We start from the raw sequence: 21,021 nt of genomic DNA on the forward strand, positions 1-21,021 counted from the left end.
TTAATTGCTTGAAATGCATTACATTTAAATAGAAGTAATAAATATCAGCACTAGAGTAGTGATGGTATAATAGTATAAATTCATAAATATGTAAATAACTCTTTTTGTCATAATCATTTGTAAGACGATATTTGTTATGGCGAAATAGTAAGTTGAAATATTTTTTTAATTAGTTAGAGTTTTAGTTCCTAGTTCACATACAAAGTAACTTATATTATAATATCTGCCAGCCATTAACTTAGGCTCCTATAATTTTTACATGTAGAGTTCCAGCAATTGGTATAGTTCCAGTAATAGTTTAATGTTCCATTAATTTTTAATGCATATTGAAACTACTGTTGTTTTAAAGTATTAACTCAGTTAATTATGACGTTATACTCACTTAGGGATAAGGTTTGGCATAGTGACTGCAGAAGCAGCTAAAAAAATCCCCATCCCAAAGAAAAACTGGAAGTTTTTTTATCCATAAATTTGGGGTTTACTAACTTAACATATAAGTACAATCACAAACCTGAAAAGTGACGAGTAGCTGAAAATAAAAGCTGTGGACATTCAAAAACAACTTGAATCTAGAAACACCAGAATTCAATTTTTCCTGGCTAGTATTATTTCTCTCAATATGTTTAAAATTATACTTATCTTGAATCATTTAGCTCACCCTGGTCCACATAACAGTGCAGGTGGGGCAATTGTCAACCTTTACTTAAAGTGGGAGGAAAAGAAATTCAGTTTCAACAAGTATAAGGTACAATTAAAGGCCTTATGCATGTATTCCCATTCTTACGTCTGTTTCGCATCAATTAAATTATACAGCTCGTTTCTAAAGTGGAGTCTACTATTGACCAGATCGCTGAACACTGACAGACCGGTTCGAATCACGGCTAGTGGGCTGGCTGCATGGGTCTTTCCGTGATTTTCCCCATGTGTAACTTGAATACTAGACAGCGTCCTCTTGGTTCTCCATGAAGCAATCTCTTCCTGTAAGTAAATAAGGTATTTCTCTCCGCCTTCTTAGCATGCCTTCGTAGTGTAGTGGTCAGCACGCTAGGCGCGTATTCCAGATTTTCATGGTTCGATTCTCGACGATGGCGTTTTTCATTCCATCTCTCTTGCTTCCAAATAACATAATGTCTCTACAAGTAGATATCCTTCTTTGCTTTTCCTTAGCTGAAATCAACTAATCAACTAATTTCTGGAGAGATTTAAATCTTACATATGGAAACAGAGGATTATTGAACAAAGGGAAATTAAATGTTGATGCTTAAAATCTCATAATAAACGTCACACATTAAGGTAGGAAATTTCTTTGAAATAATACATGGTACGTTCTTGTAGCTCTTTGTTTCAGTCTGTGAATTTTAAAAGAAAAAGTGTTTTTTCCTAGCCGAAATGTTTCCTGAAATTTAAAATTTGTTAGCGAAATAGTCAAATGTCATGATATCATTTTTATTCAGCTGTCTGAGCATGATAGTCCAGGGTAGTTTTTAAACAATATCTATATGGTACAGTTTAAAGACTATAGAACGATTAGAATTATGGAGGATTAAATCCTTTAAAGTTTTTTTTAACATCTAGACTCCTTTGCTGATTATTCAACCTCTGTAATGACTACGTTTTTGAGCTGTTTTAAATCCTATATTTTTGTAATTTTTAACGAAATTTTAAAATATTTAAAGAAAACTAATTTAAAAATATAATTAACTTTCTAATTCTTCAACGGTGTTATTGGTGTCTGATAAGCTAGCTTACAATTTGTATTCATTCAGAAAATTAAGAATTCAATCTCTTAAAATATTAGTCTTATATATTTATACAGACTACTCTTCGTTGCTACGAAACATGTTTAATCATTTCTTCAAACAATAAATAAATTAAGTGTAAATGTTTGAAAGTTTTTCTAAAATTTGTTATTTTTTTGCTACAGGCGAGGTGTGAACCTTAACCTGCTCGAGACTTGACGTGCTTTGGGGCCCACCAGCGGCCGAGCGGTAAAGTCGCTGAACACTGGTAGTTCGGTCCGAGGTTCGAATCCCGCGAACGGGCTGCCTGCATGGGTGTTTTCGTGGTTTTCCCCATGTGTAACGTGTATACGAGCCAGTTTCCCTTAGAAAGTCCTCCACGAAGGCATCCCTCCCGTTAGGCAGATAGCCCTCGTGTGCTTTGCCGTAATTAAATACACACATACTTAACGTGCTTTATATGCCTTATTTGAGCTCCTGGTTAACTCCTGGCATTCTTTTGAAAGGAACTGTCGGATCCCAGAATACACTTTTATGGTACAAATAGTTAACACATCTAGTTGAATACTGGATGATCTTCCAGTTGAACACTGGATGATCTGTGACTCGTATCCCGTCGAAGGCACATGTGAATTTATATTTTTAGTTTCCTGCTTCGAAAACCTTAGCAGGTTCTACAGTGACGTCTAGACTAAAAGGCCGATTATTCGCCCTCCCCCTCCCCCAGATTTGATAGACTTGGTCTCTTGTCTCTCTCCACTCGCCTTTTGAGTGGAGAGAATGTAAAGAATTATCTCATAGCCTGTACGTGCTTTTGTGGTGTAAGTTGTTAGCCCATTCAACTGGTAAATAGAATATTTAAGATTTAGATCCCGGCTAAAGTGTGGTTGATATTTCATATTTTCTTCTCCACAAATTCACTCAAAATTTTTCTGCTTAAATGTGGGCCTAAACGTGACTTCTCATAATGTATCAAATTCACAAAAACCGATAGATTGCTTTTTTGAACTTATAATGTTAAGCGCATTTTTATGAGTAAATTTTAAACTTTACAAAACTGTGCGAAGTCCCGTATCAGTAACTCAAAAAATCAATAAAATATTCAAGCCACAGTATATCATTCTCCTCGGTACTTGCAAACATTCGTTAGGAAACAGAGGACTGCTGAAATTTTTCTAGGATCATTTACCGGTGGCTTGGCAAATGCGGTCAAGAGCGGGAGACTGACGTTAATTACGGAAGGGGAAAGTAAACGGCTGTGTCAGCGATCATAAGGGAATATATATATATATATATTTTTTTAAGTGTTTTTAGGTCTCATTCAGTATCAGTATATCAGAAATAAATGATGCACATGGTATCAGAATGGAGACAAATTACATAAGATACGAAAGCTATATTTATTTGTTTATTAACATTTCATTATTACATTATTTTCGTTCAGGAATTTCCTTCCACCCCCCTCTGAGCAATACATACAGGTACATGTAAGTCGGCTGAAAAGCACTGCTATAAACAAATAATCCAACCCAATTCCAGTTGAACAGCGCTTATTAATACTAATTGTTTACGGAAAGCATCCTAGTTTTTGAAAAGCTTCGTATCATCTAACATAAAATTAATTAATTAATCATCGTAAGAATGATTTTGTGTTGAATATGGCAAAACATATGAGGGTTGTCTAGGCATGATTTCATGGAGAATTTTCTAAGGAAAATGGGCTCATATTTACGTACCTTAAGGAAATCCACGAAAATGCTTGCACAAAGTGGTACGTTGCAGTAGGGTTCCTTCAATCCATCTGTTAAATTTGCATCTAATTGTCAAGTGCTTAATTTTTTTGGCTAGTTTATACATTCAAAGGAAAATACAAGTTACTCACTGAACTTCGCACGTTAGTCTGAATAACCTTTAAACCCGATGAACAGTACATTTGTGCGACAAGGCGAGCTTTCTGACTGTACAATCTGTTTTACATTTAGCGAGCTTGTGCCGAATAAGTTTATTCGCTATTTTATGTAATTTCTGAAATATTTTGTAATTCTTTTATTTTTTTCATTTAAATTTTATTTTTTTAAAGATAATTGCTTTTTATTCACAAATATTTATATATTTTCTATTTTTCTAATAAGTGAAACATTTAATTAGATTCTGATATTTTGTTTTCATAAGATAAAGTACGAAACCTTTGTTAAAATTTTCATAGCTCACTGTAGTTCAGTGACCGTATTTTAATGTGCCATTTTATTCGCGAGTCCATTCATCCGATTTGGAACTTGGAAATGAATTAACAAATCGATCTTTCCATTCAATTGGTCCTATCGACTTGAATACAGTGAGCCTGAGTAAACGGGAAGTATCTTTCGTAAATATAAAAACCATTATAAGCGCATTTCTAAATAATAATTTTAAAATATAATTTTGACAACTGTTTGACGCTGCTTTCAAAAGATTTCTTAATTATAAATATAAATATATGTACTGAAAATTACGAAGAGAATAACACATACGTATCTGCTATTACGAGAATAAGTATTGCTAATGTATGCAGTAGGGCTTGAAATTTCATTTTGATTCACCTTTCTTTTCTTTATGAATGACGAATATCTGTTTGCCATACACGTGATCAAATAGGGAATAAGTGTTTAATCCGTAAGATTATAAGTATTGATTAACATTTCCTATAACTACTTCTAATTGAGGCTTTCTAAGAGCAACCCCCTTAATTTTGACTCGCAGCTTTTAATTTTAGACTAGGATATGAGCATAGAATCTACCTTTAAACAATGGGATTTTTTTTAAACACTGTGGCATGACAGTGCCTAGTAATAATAGTTTTAGCGTCGCTAAGAATCATTTTCTGGATTCTCATATTGATTTTTTTCCAAAAGATATTAAAAGCTGCAATTGACGAGTATGAGCAATGCATAATACATACATATATAACGTAAGCATACCATAAAGAAAAATGAACCCCAACAAAAGCTGATCGACTGCTATTAAACTCTAAAGAGGGGTTTATCAGAGGGAAAATGGCAACTAAAATCAATTAAAATTCCATTTAATTGATTTTAATTATTTATTTACTGTATCGATTTATTACTAATTGTAATGGATTGGAATATTTGAATATGAATTAGCTGAATATTTAAGAAAAAATATTATGACTGCGAGAATAGGAAAAAAAATTTTTTTTGAATATTTACTTTCTTATAGAATGCAGATGAATTCATTTTTACTCAATGAAAATCAAAATTTAGTAGCTAATTAATCTGTCTTGTATCGAGCACTTTAGTTCAGTGATCCGTATTAATGTGCGTTTTTTTAAAAAAAATTTAAATGCTTCTAGAATAATTAGAAAAGGGCATAATTCTCTTCTTACCCTTAAATTCTTCAATAAAAAAACTGCATTTTCAGCTATAACCAAGTGGAATAATTTTCTAAATATAATTCAAAGCATGAAAAATAAGGTACATAAACAGCTTGGAAATAGAACTAGCATTGAGATTCTTTTTAAGAAATATGGTGAAGCTTAACAAAAAGTCTACGAAGTGAAGTAATTCCGTAGAATATTTTCTAACTCTTTGTGATTAAATTGCACTCAATTATACTTTATAAACGACATGTAAATACTATTTAATGTATATGTGTGGATGTGTGTGTGTGTGTGTGTGTGTGTGGCTCACTAGCGGCTGAGCTGTAAAGTCGTTGAACTCTGGCAGGTCGATCCGAGGTTCGAATCCGGATCGACGGGGATGGCTGTATTGGCGTTTTCGAGGTTTTCCCCACGTGTAACGTGCACAAGAGTCAGTTTTGCTTAGAAAGTTCTCTACGAGGCACCCTTACCCTTAGGCAAATAACCGTCGAATACTTTGCTATAATCAAACAAACCAGACCAAACAATAGATATATAAATAAGTAGCTTAAAAAAACTGCTGTATTTTATGTATAATTATCAAGTAGTATTTAAATATATATGATGATTAAAAAAAAGGAAAAGTCGGATAAAAATAAATTATATATGTACGAAACCTAACTAACTATTTATATTGATATTACGTAAATATACGTATGGTAATGAACCAAATATAGAAAAAGATATTTTATACCTTGTTCTATATTTGGTTCCATTTATATATACCTATACATAGATATATATAATTTAAGGATTCCATTTAAGGATTATAGTAGTAGTTAATACTACTACATATAAAACCCAAAAGTGCATCAATAATGTATTTTTCAGTATTATTTAACTTCATTCTTAAGAATTTTCTGCAGTCTAGTTTGCGTTATTTTATTCATAAGTCTCAAATAAAAACAATTATTGGTTATATGTCATTAGAAAATTAACCAAAAAGCAGCGACCACGATGTAATTGAGAAACAGTCCTTAGCCGTGAAAAGGTTGAAAGCCATTCGGTTATGACTATTATCTCCCATACTCAGCATGGAATACATGGAACTCCTACATGGAACATAGCATTCGAAATGAAAAACTCAATATTTACTACAAATTCATTCGTGTAACAAATATCTGTCTTTCTACACCTATGGCTTTAAAAAAAGATGTTATTTATCTTACAGTTTATCGTTAAGTAATACATTTTCATTGTACAAAATTGCATTCATTCGAAGAATTCAATTTGTATTTTCCTCTGTATAAACCTGAATGTAGAGAAGTTAGATGTTTAAACAACCCCCACATTTTCTGAAGATCCGGAGCAAAATTGTCCCCTCCTTGTCACCTCTCCCCCTGAAAAAAGGGATTGTAAATTTACGACCTGACCGCATATGGGGATATTTCCATTTACCAACCAAAGCAGCAAATTTGCACTAATGGCTATTAATTCATTTATAAGCATACATTCGTAATAAATATACCTCAATTTACTGCAATCTTGATGTGAAAGCTTTCGCCTATTGGGATAAAAAGTTCATTGTTAATAAAATAAGTTAAATAAATAGTTATTTACGTAATTGCCTTTACTTAATGGAAATTCAAGATTGTATTAAATTCACGAAATCTATAATTGCACTTTTTTCAACTAAACAAGTTGTAAAATGCTGTATCCTTTCATACGTTGATAATTTTATTTCGTGGCTTATCACAAATGTAGGTATTACAATCATCATTTATCTAAGGTTATTGACGCCTTTATTATTTATTATATTGAATTATTAAAACTTAAATTCAGTTTTTAAGGAAAAAATTAAAATGGTGATTTTAAAATATGCTATTATGAGCTTTGATCTTCGTTAACATAAACATGTCTTAATTCAATTAATTAAAAACTTTTGCTTTTTTGAATAAAATAAATAAATATTCAAGGCTTTCAAATTTCAAAAAATAATTGTGTTAACTTTGGAATTATTAAATGTACTAAAGCGAAATGAGCTGCAAAAATCGAGCATAACGAGACTGAGACCTGGAAAAATATGCCGGACTTTCGAATAAAACCTGAAATTACTCGACTATTATTCACTGTATTAATCTAACTTAAGCTATTAACAGCAATAACCAAGTATTTAAACTGTACGAAGAATAGTAACTGAGATAACTATTTTAGTTTTTACGCTAAGTAAGGATTATTTGAGATTTCCAGCTAATATTTGTCAGTTAGCAATATACCAAAGTTAATATATTTATTTAGATTTAGCTTCTAAATTTAGTTCACTTATTTACATCCAGCTTCGAAATTTAGTTCAATCCACTTTAGCCTTTGCTAACTGTATTTGCTCACATGAATTGAGGGCCTGAGCCAAGACTTACAGGAGGATTTTGCTTTGCGAATAGCATATTTTAAAATGCCATATTTCCCCATTTATTTTCCCCTAGTTTTCCAGCCACAGGTTCTGAATTTTTTTTTAATATTTGCGTAATTTTTCCCTTCCTCAGCGCTAAATTTTCCCCTTCCTTTAGACAAAGAGCTCCCCTAAATTTTCAAATTAGTTCGTCCACATAGTAATTGTTTCGTCTTACTAACAAAGATATACCCTTACAAACTATCTGCTAAGTTCACGCCGAAACTTTCCCTTCTAACTGCTGAACTTTATGCCAGCCTAATACAACAACCGAGCAATCACAGCAAAGCAAACACGAACTGACATTCAGTCAGTGATTTCGCTAAGTCAGCTGCACATTCACCTTCCCTAATTATTTATGGATGACTCGAAGCTTAAGGACTAGCACAGATAATAGTAAGAACGGGCGAGATTCGAGTTAAAGAGAAGTAGAAATGCACATATTTTATTAGGTTTGTAGTTTTAATACTACTATATGTTCTTATTGCAGTGTAGGTTTCTTTTAAAGAAGTAATGCTGCGATAGTTACCTTCGGTTTATCCGTGATTATTTTTCATTTATTATCCTTTTACCGCAAAAGCATCTTTCGGAAATTAAATTAGTCATAGAATTCCCCCCCCTCTCTCGATTTTCGGACTATAAAATTAGTGAAAAAGGGAGGGGGAATATTCGAGGAAATAAGCTACTTTAACTTTTTTTTTAGGTTGATTTGGTTTATTTGATTACGATAAAGCACACGAGGGCTATCTGCCTAAGGTGGCGGATGGTTTCGTGGGGGAATTTATAATGGAAACTGGTTTGTATACACATTTACACATGGGGAAAACCATGAAAATGCCAATACAGCCAGCCCATTTGCTGAAATTTGAACCCCGGACCGAACTACCAGTGTTCAGCGACTTATCCGCTCGCCCACCTGATGGGCCTTTTAATTTTTTTTTTTATTCTTGTAATCCTGCATCTTCTATTTGTACCCAAGCTGTGCAAATTTGCTAGACTGAAGAACGAATGGTTTGCTTTAAATGCTGTTCTCTGCTTGGTGTTATTTCACCGGAAGACTAAGGTCCGGTGTTGTTTCGCTGGAAGACAAAGACGAGGTGATAAGTCTACTGACTGTCTCAGTCTACTGACTGTCTACGTGGAGCCAAATATTATCATTTAAAATAGATATGTTCCGCAGAAGCTATGTAAAGATTTATGTATTTCCAAGAATGCAAATTTGAATAACTATTTCAATTTTTCAAATGTTTATATCCTATATGTATATGCACGTACCTTAAAAGTTATATATTTTTAGCAACGTACATTTTTAAAACACTCGAAAATTGATTTTTAATCTTTATTTGTGTTCCTCACATCTGAAAATGATGTTGTACTTTCTTAATATTAGATGTCATGCATTAGTTTATGTGCATTTTATTGAAAACTGACTTCTTATTGAAACGAATCATTTTAGGTTATTCCTTTTTTAAACTAATCATCCCTGTACTATTTATTACATCTATAGCTGCCTTAAATGAATCACTTCTTTGGTCTATGTAATGCGTAAAACTGATTTCTGATACTAAGTATATATAGACCATAGCTCTTTATGACCAGCAACTGCTGCTTGAGAGGGGTACTTAGTACAAACAATTTTAAATATATTATTTATTATTAAAATGCACAACTATTTCGTGTTAAATAAAAAACGTAGCAAATATGCAGTTCACCAGGCAAACGTTCATTATTGCGGCACCCAACAAATGAGTAATTTTTAATTCCACGATTTGAACAAAAGGTTTCCGTATATATTCTCTTATTACTGTGATATTCGTTTATCTAGGATAATTTCATAAAATTGTCGTCTAAAGAATTCAAATTTAGTAGACCTTTGTTTCTTTCTTTTTTTACAGCACTTCTACAATGTACTATTGTCACTGATGGGCGGAATCCATGGACACGCTTTTTGGATTTTAATCAGCTGATGGCAGAGGAAGGTCGAAAACGACGTCACTCGTAAAGATGACTCTCCTGGTTTATTAGGACATGGGACCATTATGGCATTTCGAGCGTGTGCTCGAAATATATTATATGTTTCCTACCGTGAGATGTGTAAGTTATACTGCTTTTTAAAATTAACTGAGAAACATATTTATAAAGTTTATACTAAACTATTTTTGCCATGCTGCTTTGCACATCAGTTTCCTGTGAAATTTTGCGCATATTGCTCTTTAAAATTAAATTAAAAGTTAGGTTAGGAGTTTGAATAATTCAAGTATTCCAGACTATTTACATAAACAACGTAATATCCAGCCTAAGAAAAAAAAGAGCATTTTTTTCGCCAGTACATGTTAGGCTTAACGTACTAATATTTATTACATTCTTGCATTCATTTTATTACATTCTCGCTTCAAGAAAACAAAAACAAAAAAAAAATGCATCCTCGTGTTAATTTTACATTAATCTAAATTTTAATTGCTGTTCATGTCTCATTAAAATCATAATAAATTGTTGGTTCTTGAAAAATATTAACTGTTAAAATTAAGCTAAATATGAGCAAATTTTTCACAGCATTAAAGTTTACGCCAAACAAATTGCCTGTTCAATGATTCTCTGACTTTTGCATTAAAACTTGAATTCTCTGACTTTTGCATTTTATTCGTGTGTACCCCAAATTAAAAAAAATGACATTACATGTAAAACTGCTTTCATACTTGCCCATTTTTTCCCTTCTTTCTCATTATTATACGTCTTTATTTTTTAGCATTCGTTCCTGTTTCAAATTATTTAAATTGAATTACATTTCATGAGATGTGTATGTCAAGCTATCACTGCCACTCAAATTTCATTTACTTCCTTTTCAGTAAAAATCAAGTGCTCTTCCTGACATGACCATACGGCGCGTTGCAACTTTAATCCTGTTGCTGTTCCTGAACTTGGTTCTCGGCTTCATTTATATTCAGCCTTCTAAGATTATGACTTTTATATCAAACCCTAATAACGAAACAGAAGACAACGGAATAATCACGTTAGAAGTTGACAAAAATGACACAAGCGAAAAATTTACAAGTATTCCTACGACTTTGCCAGAGTTTCAATCAGTTATTTCTTATAAATTTTCCTTGAATCCTCGAGATTTATGTTCCAGAGGGCCAACAATTAATAGCAAGTTATCTTTAATAATACTAGTATGCACAGCTGTGCCTAATGCAAAGGAAAGGCAAGCAATTCGTGAGACCTGGGGTTCTGTAGCTGCAGCGAATAACAATACAGGATTCGTCAGGTTAGCATTTCTGTTAGGTTCAACGAATAATACAACATTGCAGCAACAAGTAGAACAGGAATCTTCTAAATACGCAGATATTATTCAACAAGACTTTATTGATTCGTATCAAAATCTTACATTAAAATCAGTAATGCTTCTGAAGTGGGTTTCTGACTTTTGTCCGAACGTGCAGTATGTTCTAAAAACTGACGACGATATGTATGTTAATGTACCAAATTTAATTAAAACTCTTCTAAGGCTTCCGGTTAAGTCTAATGTTATGTATGGCGTTTTATTTCGAAAAGCTAAACCAAACAGAAATTCACTTGCTAAGTGGTTCGTGCCAAAGAGCCAGTTCGAAGCAGATATGTTTCCGGATTACTTATCAGGCACCGGTTATGTTATGACTCGAGATATCGTACCGAAACTTGTGGAAGCAAGTGCCACGGTTCCCTTTTTAGTGATGGAAGATGTGTTTATTACAGGATTATGTGCCAGCGAATGCAATGTGAAACGCTATAATGTGAGAGGATTTGCTTACTGGAAACGGCCTGCAACGGCATGTGCTTTCAAAGATGTTATCACCGGACATCACGTAACTGTGAGCGATATGATGAAAATCTGGAAAGAATTTCAGAAAAAGCCATTAGTTTGTCACTTAACTAAGAAAAAAGTATCAAAGCAATAATAAGAATTGACCTGATTTTATAAAAAAGTCACTTTCAGCATTTAAGAATTAAACGAAATCTCCATATGGAGAAATATGCTAGATGTTATACTTCTCCTAGTACCTGTAATTCTTACAGAAGTATACAATGTGTTTCTATCGCATGAGAAGTAAATCATATTTTTTTACCGAAAGTAATTGATTTCACATAAAAACAACCTTTAATTTGTATTATTCGTTTAGCAACAAATGGTATTTAATCTTATTACATTTTGCCAAACGTGTCTTTATAAATTTTCTTAAGAAACAAGCTATCAGCTGTAGGGGAATTCTAAAATATTTCTATAAATCGAAAGATGAAAGTTTAATACAATTCTGTTGAAAACTTAATTTCAGTCAGTTTCATTCCTTAAATTTTAATTTTTAATTCAGTGCATTTTCAATTTCTAATTTCCCAGTTTTAAATTGGCCTCAGCTGGTATATGGTATTTCATATGGTACACATATGGTATTTCATGAATTAAATATTTGAATGTTGTTAAATATTTATATAATTTTTATTGTGCTCTTTTCCCTTCTATCGTTAATTCGAATAATACATGCAATTTTTAAATTGTATGAGCTGATTAAAAAAATAATATTTTTGCACTTTGGTAATATTTTATGTTTATACTGAAAGCAGGAAAAATATTTATAAATAATTATTTCTCGTAATCTATTAAAAGTATTTATAAAAGTGAACTTCTACACGGGTATCTAGTTTTGAGAACAACTTTGTACTATATTATAATATGCTCCTCTCATAACCTTCGAATTTATTGTCTTCCTGTTACAATATATCATCGATGGCCATTTACTGATATTTAATTTTTGATTTTGTTATCCACGAAAATATCAGCCGATGAGTTATGTTTTCTAGATTCACTAAACACTGCATCAAAGCCTCATACTTATATCTAATATTATTTATATGTATTTAAAGGAATACGTTATTTAAAAGATAGAATATAATTTCAAATAACATATTTAAAGAAATATGTTATTTCAAAAGATAGAATTACATTATTTAAAGAAATACGTTATTTGAAAAGATATAATTATATTTTTTAAGGAAATATTTTATTTGAAAAGATACAATTACATTACTTAAGAGAATTCTTCAATTACAAGTTAGAAATATTTTTTTTTTATCTGTTAAATACACTGCTTGAAATATTTTTTCAAAGGAAATAAAATAGTCTACCTTGCTTTCATTACATATTTGTATGCTTTAAAAATCTGGAATTTGAGAATGAAGCAATGTGACGCTAAATTATAAAAATTTACAAATCAAATATTTTATATATTTCTAAAATTTTGATAATATGTTATTTTGTATACTTTGATAAATTTAGTGATCTAAGATCATATACCTGCTGTTATAAAATAAAGTTGTTGCACATTTCACTGAGTAATAAATTCATTCAAATTGCACTAAAAAGGTTTTTGTTATTTTAAATTACAAATATCTGTCTTAGTGCGTCTTTCCTATTAATAATTTCCTAATTAAACAATTTTAAAATAAATATTCCGAATTTTCATTAATGCTTTAACTCCAAAAGATTAAGATCTGGAGATAGTGGATATTCTAATTTCGTAAAGTCTTAAAAAATTTAATTTCCTTACTGAATGAAACTAAATTAACTTCTCCTGTATTATAACGGAACTTTTTCTTCCGATTTCTACAGCAATTAAAAACATTTCTATGGCTCCGCAACTTTAAAAATGACTGAGCAAAAAACCAATTTTTAAAGCAGTGTTTCTTAAACTTTTTTCTATTCACGATCCCTTTTTATCACAGAGACGTTTTCGTGACCCCAGCTATTAAATATGAAAATAAATATTTTCACATGAATATTGTTTAATAAATATTGTTTAATAATAATGCATATAAGTAATATGCATATGAAAAGAAGTAATTTTAATATTTGTTTCAAGTATACAAAAAAAAATTAATGGAGGGAAATCACGTTCTAATCAGATGGATGTGTTTGCTTTTCGGTGCATATCACGTTTCTTCAATATTTGACAGTGCTGGACGCAACCATCTTCGGCTTTTTTCAGTGTTAAATTATATTTGGATTTAATAAGCGTTGAAGCTGAAAAGGGTGTTTCACATAAGTAGGCTATGCTACACAGCAGAAGAACATTTAATGCCATTTCAATAATTGTGGGAAATTCATTTTTAGCTCTGACCCAAAAATTCAGCCAGGTAATTTTGTGGAAAATCAAGTTTTGAGTCACTCGATAGCACATAGCCGAACGCGTGGGTTATGTTATTAATACATTTCCCGTACGGCAAAATCACGTTCTATAAAGTTAACTTCTTACGGAGAAAGTGTGTTATGTATAACACACTTTAGTATATATAAGTTTGTATGCATAATTTAATCAACCTAAATAAGCCTAAAAATTTTTCAAATTACTGCTAATAAGTATGCGATACAATTATTATTTTTTTAAAGTTGGTGATTTTAGCTTGGGACAACGACTGACACACTCTTTAAAGGTTTTGTGTTTGGAATGCAGAATTTTACCAATGTCTCTCAGAAACTCTCATCTTTCTTCATTTGGGGCAATCTCTGTTGCAAAATCAGACAGTTTCTGTGGCCCCTTTTTAAAAATCATTTAACTTCTTGGAAGGTAAAGGCACTTTTATCTTCTTCATTATCATTGCTTTTACTGTAGACTGGTTTTATAAGATCATCCGAGTCTTCAATCGTCATTTCTGGATTATTTCGTTGAATTTTTCGTTTTCCTGTATCTGAAATTCTTTCGCCACAAATTGCTTTTGCATTTTATGCGGTTCTTTGGCTTCACGTTTAGTCGATGGAAATCCTTTAATATTGCTGATAACTTCTGGTGAGAGCTGATGTAAGCCAGCATTCAATGTTGATGAATGAACTTTGAAATGCTTATGAATGAGATACTACCTTTGGAAAAAGTTAATGAAAACAATAACATTTACATGCAAAATTACGTTCCGCAAATCCGGGCTCGCAAGGGTTTACTGTACATGGCAAGAGATTAATCTCAATAATGTCAATCAAAAAATGGTTTTTGAATCTAAAATAGCTTTTTGAAATCAAAATTCGATATGAAATATTTGCAAAACTGTGTTTCTATAGTTTTAAAGGGATCTACAATAAGTTTTGCTATTAAAATTTTACAGTATTTTTTGTTTTCAATTATAAAACTATCAATAGGTGAAAACGTTTAAAATGAATTATTTTCCCCCCTATTCTTTCAAACTTTTTTTTTTAATTTTTTTTTTTTATTATTTTTATTGAAGCCTTTAATTTTACCATTCGAAGTAAATATATTGCTATTTTTTCCCTTTAAGGGACAAATTAAGATCTCAAAAATATTAGTTTTAGTTTCTCAAAAATATTTGTTAAACAGCATAGCTTTAATAACAATAAGTCATTTTGAAAAAGAGCGTCAAGATCAGATTTCTGTTCGGTTGAAAATATAATAATTGCTCTCTTGACAGCCAGCTTACTTCTGTGTGTTAATAATGAAATTTTGTATTTTAAATCCATGTCTTTACACAGATTTGAAAATAAACGAATGTTAAGAGTACGGCGTTTAAGGAAAAATATCATTTTCACAGCATTCCTGAAGCATACAGTTCAATACCATTGTTAGGTTTTCTGTGCAAGGGCCTCTCAATGGATCACACACTGCGTAAAAATTACATGATAGTTACCAGCAGCATCATTTAATAAATGATTTAAAACCGACATTTCCGTTCATCTTCGCTTCAGCACCATCTGCGCATACTTCAATGTAATTTTTCCATCTAAACCTTCAGTTAAAAAAAAAAAAAAAAAATTCTTCAACTTCACTAAATACACACACACTTATATATATGCTTAAAATTTTTATCGCTGTTTTCTTTATAAATGTATCTGACATATACTAACAACTAAGCTGTTTTTGAATCATCAGTTCTTTTGTTAAACTGAACTGTAAATTTCTTTAAGCTTAGTAATAAATTGCTCGAGTTTGTCCGGAAATTCTGTTGGCGACCATGTCATTCGACAAACGAATTTTTTGAATTTTGTCACCATATTTGAATCTTGATGGCTTCATACATTCCATAGCCAAAATTTTATTTCAAATTAAACAAATAAGTTGTTCATTACCATCACAGTAAATGTCTTAGCATGCTTTCTTTTCGCATCTTTAGATGCTTCTTTCTGATTGCTTGATCCTGCTTGAAGAGACTGTGTAGCATTGCTATCTGCGTCATTACTTTTGTTATTAAAGTTCAACCATCTATCCATTGGTTAAAAAGTATTTTTATCCTAAAATATAAATACAATAAAAACTTATGTTAGTAATTATTCAAATAAATACCCACCTTAGTCGATTACAACAGTAAACATATTTTAGTATTTTTGTAATGTACACAATTGTTGCTATGAATCAGAAGCAATTGACTGTATTGGAAAAGCATTATCACTGCTCTGTAGTCTGTTATTTGAAATAGGAAATTCAAGGTTATTTTCCGATACCGCCTTGCCTCGTAACCAAGGGAATGGCAGCTGCACCAGATGGATCGAGTCGCCTTTTTTTTTTTTTTTTTTTTTTTTTTTTTCCCTCCACTCTATTTCCATTTAACATGTTTCGCTTCATGAAAAACAGGTAAGTGAAGTCTATATTGAACTGCAGTCTCAAATAAAGTGAAGGATATAAGTGATATGCGGTCATGAAGATATTCGTTGCGATCGCAAATGACACGCAACTATTTTGGAGTGTCTATTTTAAAGAAACAGTAGGTTGGTCTATAGCTTACATTCGGTCGGTCTGAAGACTATAGTCTAAAATCAACTATAGTCTATAGACCGGCAGATGGAATCTATAGACCAACCGACTATAGTCTATAGACCAAGAGTAAACAATAGTCGACTTAGCACCGACCTTATTCTCGGTATGCCTGTGTAACTCAGGATATTATGTGCTGTTCGTTTGTAACATATAATTGCAATGCAACACAGCTATTATGATTCGTTTAGTAATAATTTTTATAAGTAAATATAACTTACAACTCAACTTGGGCAGCATTACGATTTCATACTCGAGCTGCACAGAAAATGTACTGCATTAGATAAAAGATAATGAAGAAATTGCGACTGATGTTTCTTTAAACTAATATAGCTAAATTAAATTTTCGTGACCCTCAACATTTCATATTGCGAATTCATTAGGGATCGCGACCCCACACTTTAAGAACGCTGTTTTAGAGTATGAGTTCGTGTAGCATTTGGGATTTGTCAGAGAATTGCTCATTGCTGCGCATTTCATGGAAATGCATTCTGAAGGTAAGCTCATATGATGGTTGAAATATTTTGAAAAATGTAAATATGCATACAGAGTTTTTATTTTTGTAATCGGCGGCATTTAACTATAATTATGAACTATACATCTTTCTCCCTTAGGTGAACTTATTCTGAAGTTCGCGCAACCAAGTCTGTTTCAAAGTTGTCGGGCTTTAGTTTGTGTTTTATTATTATTGTTGGGGGTGCTTTTACCATTATTATTATTATTTTACTTTTATTTTTATTTTCAGTATCGTGATTTTGCGGTACGTTTCCTCTACAAAATATGTATCCAGACAAAATTTTTCATTTTCCAGAACTTATTTTTTACATTATTCCCTAAAGCTATCAGTTATTGATAATTCCTAACTAAGCTAGGTTCTCTATGTTTTCCTCCTTTTAATTGATTACTAAATAAACAATGAATGAAATATATTCAAGCAATGTAAACCCAAAATAATTTATTTAATTCGCATTAGATATTGAAAATTATTTTTCAATGGAACATTTTAAGAGTGTGTTTATGAAGTGCACAAAAAACAATTTAAAGAAAATGTTATTTGAATTATAAGTCTGATACCTAGAAAAGAAAAATTCTAAACATGCAGCAAAATATAAATTATTCGTTCAGATACGTTATAGAAAAATAAATAAGTAAAACTGAGTATTGGTAATTGAGCAAACAGTTAAAAGAAAAATAACAAATGATAAATCTCTGCATTACAAGACTGTTGAGTAGATTTTCACTAATTATTACGTAAAACTTTAATAAATTTTATAAATATTATTTTAGTACTATATTAAGTATATTTTTCTGATACTGTGATTTTATCAACATTAAAAAACATAAGATATTAAGTACTTGATCTTTATTATTCAATCTAAATGCCACATGTTGTGAATTGTGTATGGCTGAATGACATAATAAAGCTGCCTTCTTTCCCCAACTGTTGTTCTCTTCTTTACTTACGTTACTGAGTTTTGTTCAATTTTGTTTTCTTATGGTATTAAATTTTACTGCTCTATGAAAATAAACTTCAGAGATAGTAAAAAATCAGTTACCAGAATATGCCTTGTTAGAATATTAAAAATCAGGTAAGTTTAGTAAAAGATTTGATGATTCACTTTTCTCTACTACTGAAGAGAAAAGTAAGTCATTAAGTCTTTTACTAGACTTTCTCTATTTGGCTATGTCTGTTCCCTATTTGGCTAATGTCCCTATTTTGACTCACTTAGTAATAACGAGACTACAGTAGACACTGCTTAATGTGATCGTGGTTAATATTGTCATTGGGATATTGTTATCGAATTGCTGAAGCCCCGCCCATTTGTATACGAAAACATGGGGAATACATCGCTTATTGTCTTCAACAGCTCGGTTTATATGATCAAAGTATTATAAAATAATTTTTTTCACTGAACTAAAGTCGCCAAATAAGTTCAATATAGATTATAAAAACTGCAAGGTGACAAAGAAATTTCGCCAAGTAAAGGATTAGCTTATCAAACAGCTTGGTTTCGAATTTAATCAGACATTTAAAATTAAGCAAAAAATGCAACCTTAGTTTGGCATAGATTTTCAAAACCTCTATCGATTTTCATGGCAATCAGACACAGGTCCTTCTTCTTCAGAAGGAAAAAAAAAATCTGCAGAATTTTTATATTCTCCTTTTCCTTGCTCCTGGAAAATAACAAAAGTCTGCAAAAATTCCGTTGAATGTAAAATTTAGGCAAACAAAGTAACTAGGTAACTTAATATTTACTAAGGTTGCTTTTTTTTGGCCTAAATTTTACATTGGCATGTTCTCTATTAGCGTCGGAAAGTATAGGTACATAGCATCGATCAAATAACTTCCAGAAACTTTATGAACTGTTTATAAACAAATTTATGCATTAAAACAAATTTATGCATTAACAGTTTGTAAAGACATTAGGTATTTTATTAATCAGGAGAAATGAACAATGTGCAATGCCCTCGCCGGGACTCAAACCTCTCGAATACGCGCAGAGCGTGCTGACCATTACACCACGAAGGCATGCTAAGAAGGCGGGGAAAATATCTTATAAGTTCATAAACGAATTTTTGGCTTTTTCTAAATAAAATGCTGTGAAATTACCTATTTATATGTTTCTGATTATATTTATACTAAATTAGTTAAATTCCATTGCTATTTTGAACGGCATTTCTTTCTCTTTAATATTATCATTTGGTTAATGTTATCAAAATAAGCATGGACAAACGGAATCTCATTAACGTAGTCGCCTTTTGTATTATGATATAAAAATCAATCATGTGGTGTACTGGATCTCTGGAAATTCATAAAAGGCAAAATCATAAAAGTGACATGTAATTTACTGAGTTTCTTGTGAAAATGTTTTTCATCTTATTAATATGTCATTTCAACAGTAGTGGAAATTGTAATTAGGTGAAGGTTAGTCTACTTTCATGCATGCATTGTTTATTATTCTTGCCATCTTTTGTCTCTAAATAATAGCGTGTCTCCAAGGAAACCATTCACATACTTCTTAAATGGCACTGAAATGCAAAACAGACGCATGCGACGCAAACCAGATGCTGGTGAATTTTAAACTACAGTTATTTCTTTTGCCCTTGTTTATTTATCATTACTATTTTTACTGAATATTTATTATTTCGTAGTCGTACTTTGAAAAAATTCTTGCGCTTCCGAGTTCTTATTTGGTTGGCCGGCTTTCTAGTTCTGAATAGCTTTTTTTGGGGTTCTTTACAAAATAATTTCTTTCTTCTTTCTTATTTCTATGTATTACTCAATTTTTACAATCGATTTAATTGAATTGTTTATAGCTTTATGACTCAGTTTTCAGTAAAAGAAAGCTTGTGAAGAAAGCTTTACTTTAAGCTTGTGATATTATTAATGTGGTTAATTTTTTAAGGTATGATAATACTATTATTTTCTTTGCATAAAAAATACGCATGCGGATAACAGCAAATAGCTTACCAAAGTTAAGTGCTGCATTTTGTACTCTCGACTTTGCTGATGTAATTATAACAAACCAAGTGAAGAGTATTTCGTCTTCCATTTCCAATAAAATAATTCAAAGTTTTAATAAACTGCGTGCGATGGCATAGTTGCCATCACACAAGGAAGATCATTTTCGCATGTAAAATTTGCTAAAAATATAATTCTAGCGCTGTTTTGATGCATTTTGAATAATCTACAATATTTCATCGAATAACATACATTCAATCCATATTATAACGAAATGTGAACAGCCAAGAAAGTATATTTGTTAGCTATAAATGTTTAGTACTAATTTAAATTATGTTGTTTTAAAAGGCAAATTTAGCACATTCTCAAGTTTTGAGAATAAATTCAACAAATCAGTTTAAAATCATGCTCTCGAGAGTGTTCAATTTAAAAGTTTTTTTCACGAAATTTCCTTAACGTACCATTCACAAAAGAACAAAACCAAACTTGAAGCCAATTAAAAGTTAAATAAATAAGTAAAAGGTACACAGGACGTTTCATCACAGCGCTTAAACACTTTCAGAAGAGATAATAGTGCACCTAGGCGAAGGAAAAGCACATAGCAATTGTATGGTCGGAAACGTTTTCCTGGAGCTGTAGTGACAATACAAGACACAAGGAAGGAGAGACAGCAACAGGATGGGAAAACATGTTTATTGTGCTTAGTACAGCTAAAATGTTGGGATGGTTTTGGCTGATGTACGAGGTAAATGGCACTATGTACACTGAAATGTCAGATGATGTAGCATGTGCGCAGTAGTTGCTTCAGCAAGTATTAACGTAGATAATGGACGACGCGCACATACCCGCTTCTGCCATATGGCTTCAGCATCATGAAGACCCCTCACATTACAGACTTGATGTGCGCCTCCATTTGAATGCAACGTATCTTCAAAATTGGATCTACAGGGATGGTTCGGTGCATTGGCCAGCAAGATCGCCAGACCTCACTTGCATTGACTACTTCCCTCTTGGATGAACGAAACCCCGGTTAACAGTGTTGAGGAACTTGTTGCACACAACGTGACAGCTGCTGCGGAAGTACGGGGAAGCCCAGTATTTTCCAGAACATCAGATCTTCCGTGCCCAGGAGATGTGAAGCCTACATCATGATAAGAGGTCATAATTTAGGACTCCTTTGATGACGATCGGTTTCTGTTTTTGTTCTTAATTCTTGGTTGCTGTACTAAGCG

The 21,021-nt window shown here is 31.8% G+C and overlaps 1 protein-coding gene across 3 annotated transcripts in view; it reads left to right on the forward strand.

Moving 5' to 3' along the window:
• The window catches only part of LOC118180534 (beta-1,3-galactosyltransferase 5-like), a 52,280-nt gene extending 34,513 nt beyond the window's left edge, over window positions 1-17,767 (forward strand). For all 3 annotated transcript variants that reach the window (XM_035349618.2, XM_035349613.2, XM_035349625.2), the window contains 2 exons: window positions 9,439-9,637; window positions 10,390-17,767. In XM_035349618.2, coding sequence (XP_035205509.1) covers window positions 10,414-11,478 — 1,065 coding nt within the window. In that variant the 5' untranslated portion in view covers window positions 9,439-9,637; window positions 10,390-10,413 and the 3' untranslated portion in view covers window positions 11,479-17,767. The remainder of the gene's footprint in view (window positions 1-9,438; window positions 9,638-10,389) is intronic.
• Window positions 17,768-21,021: the final 3,254 nt, after the last annotated feature.

This window comes from Stegodyphus dumicola, chromosome X2 (assembly GCF_044657685.1).
Source record: "Stegodyphus dumicola isolate Sdum_Otavi_A_Nest chromosome X2, ASM4465768v1".
In the NCBI taxonomy this organism is placed as follows: domain Eukaryota; kingdom Metazoa; phylum Arthropoda; class Arachnida; order Araneae; family Eresidae; genus Stegodyphus; species Stegodyphus dumicola.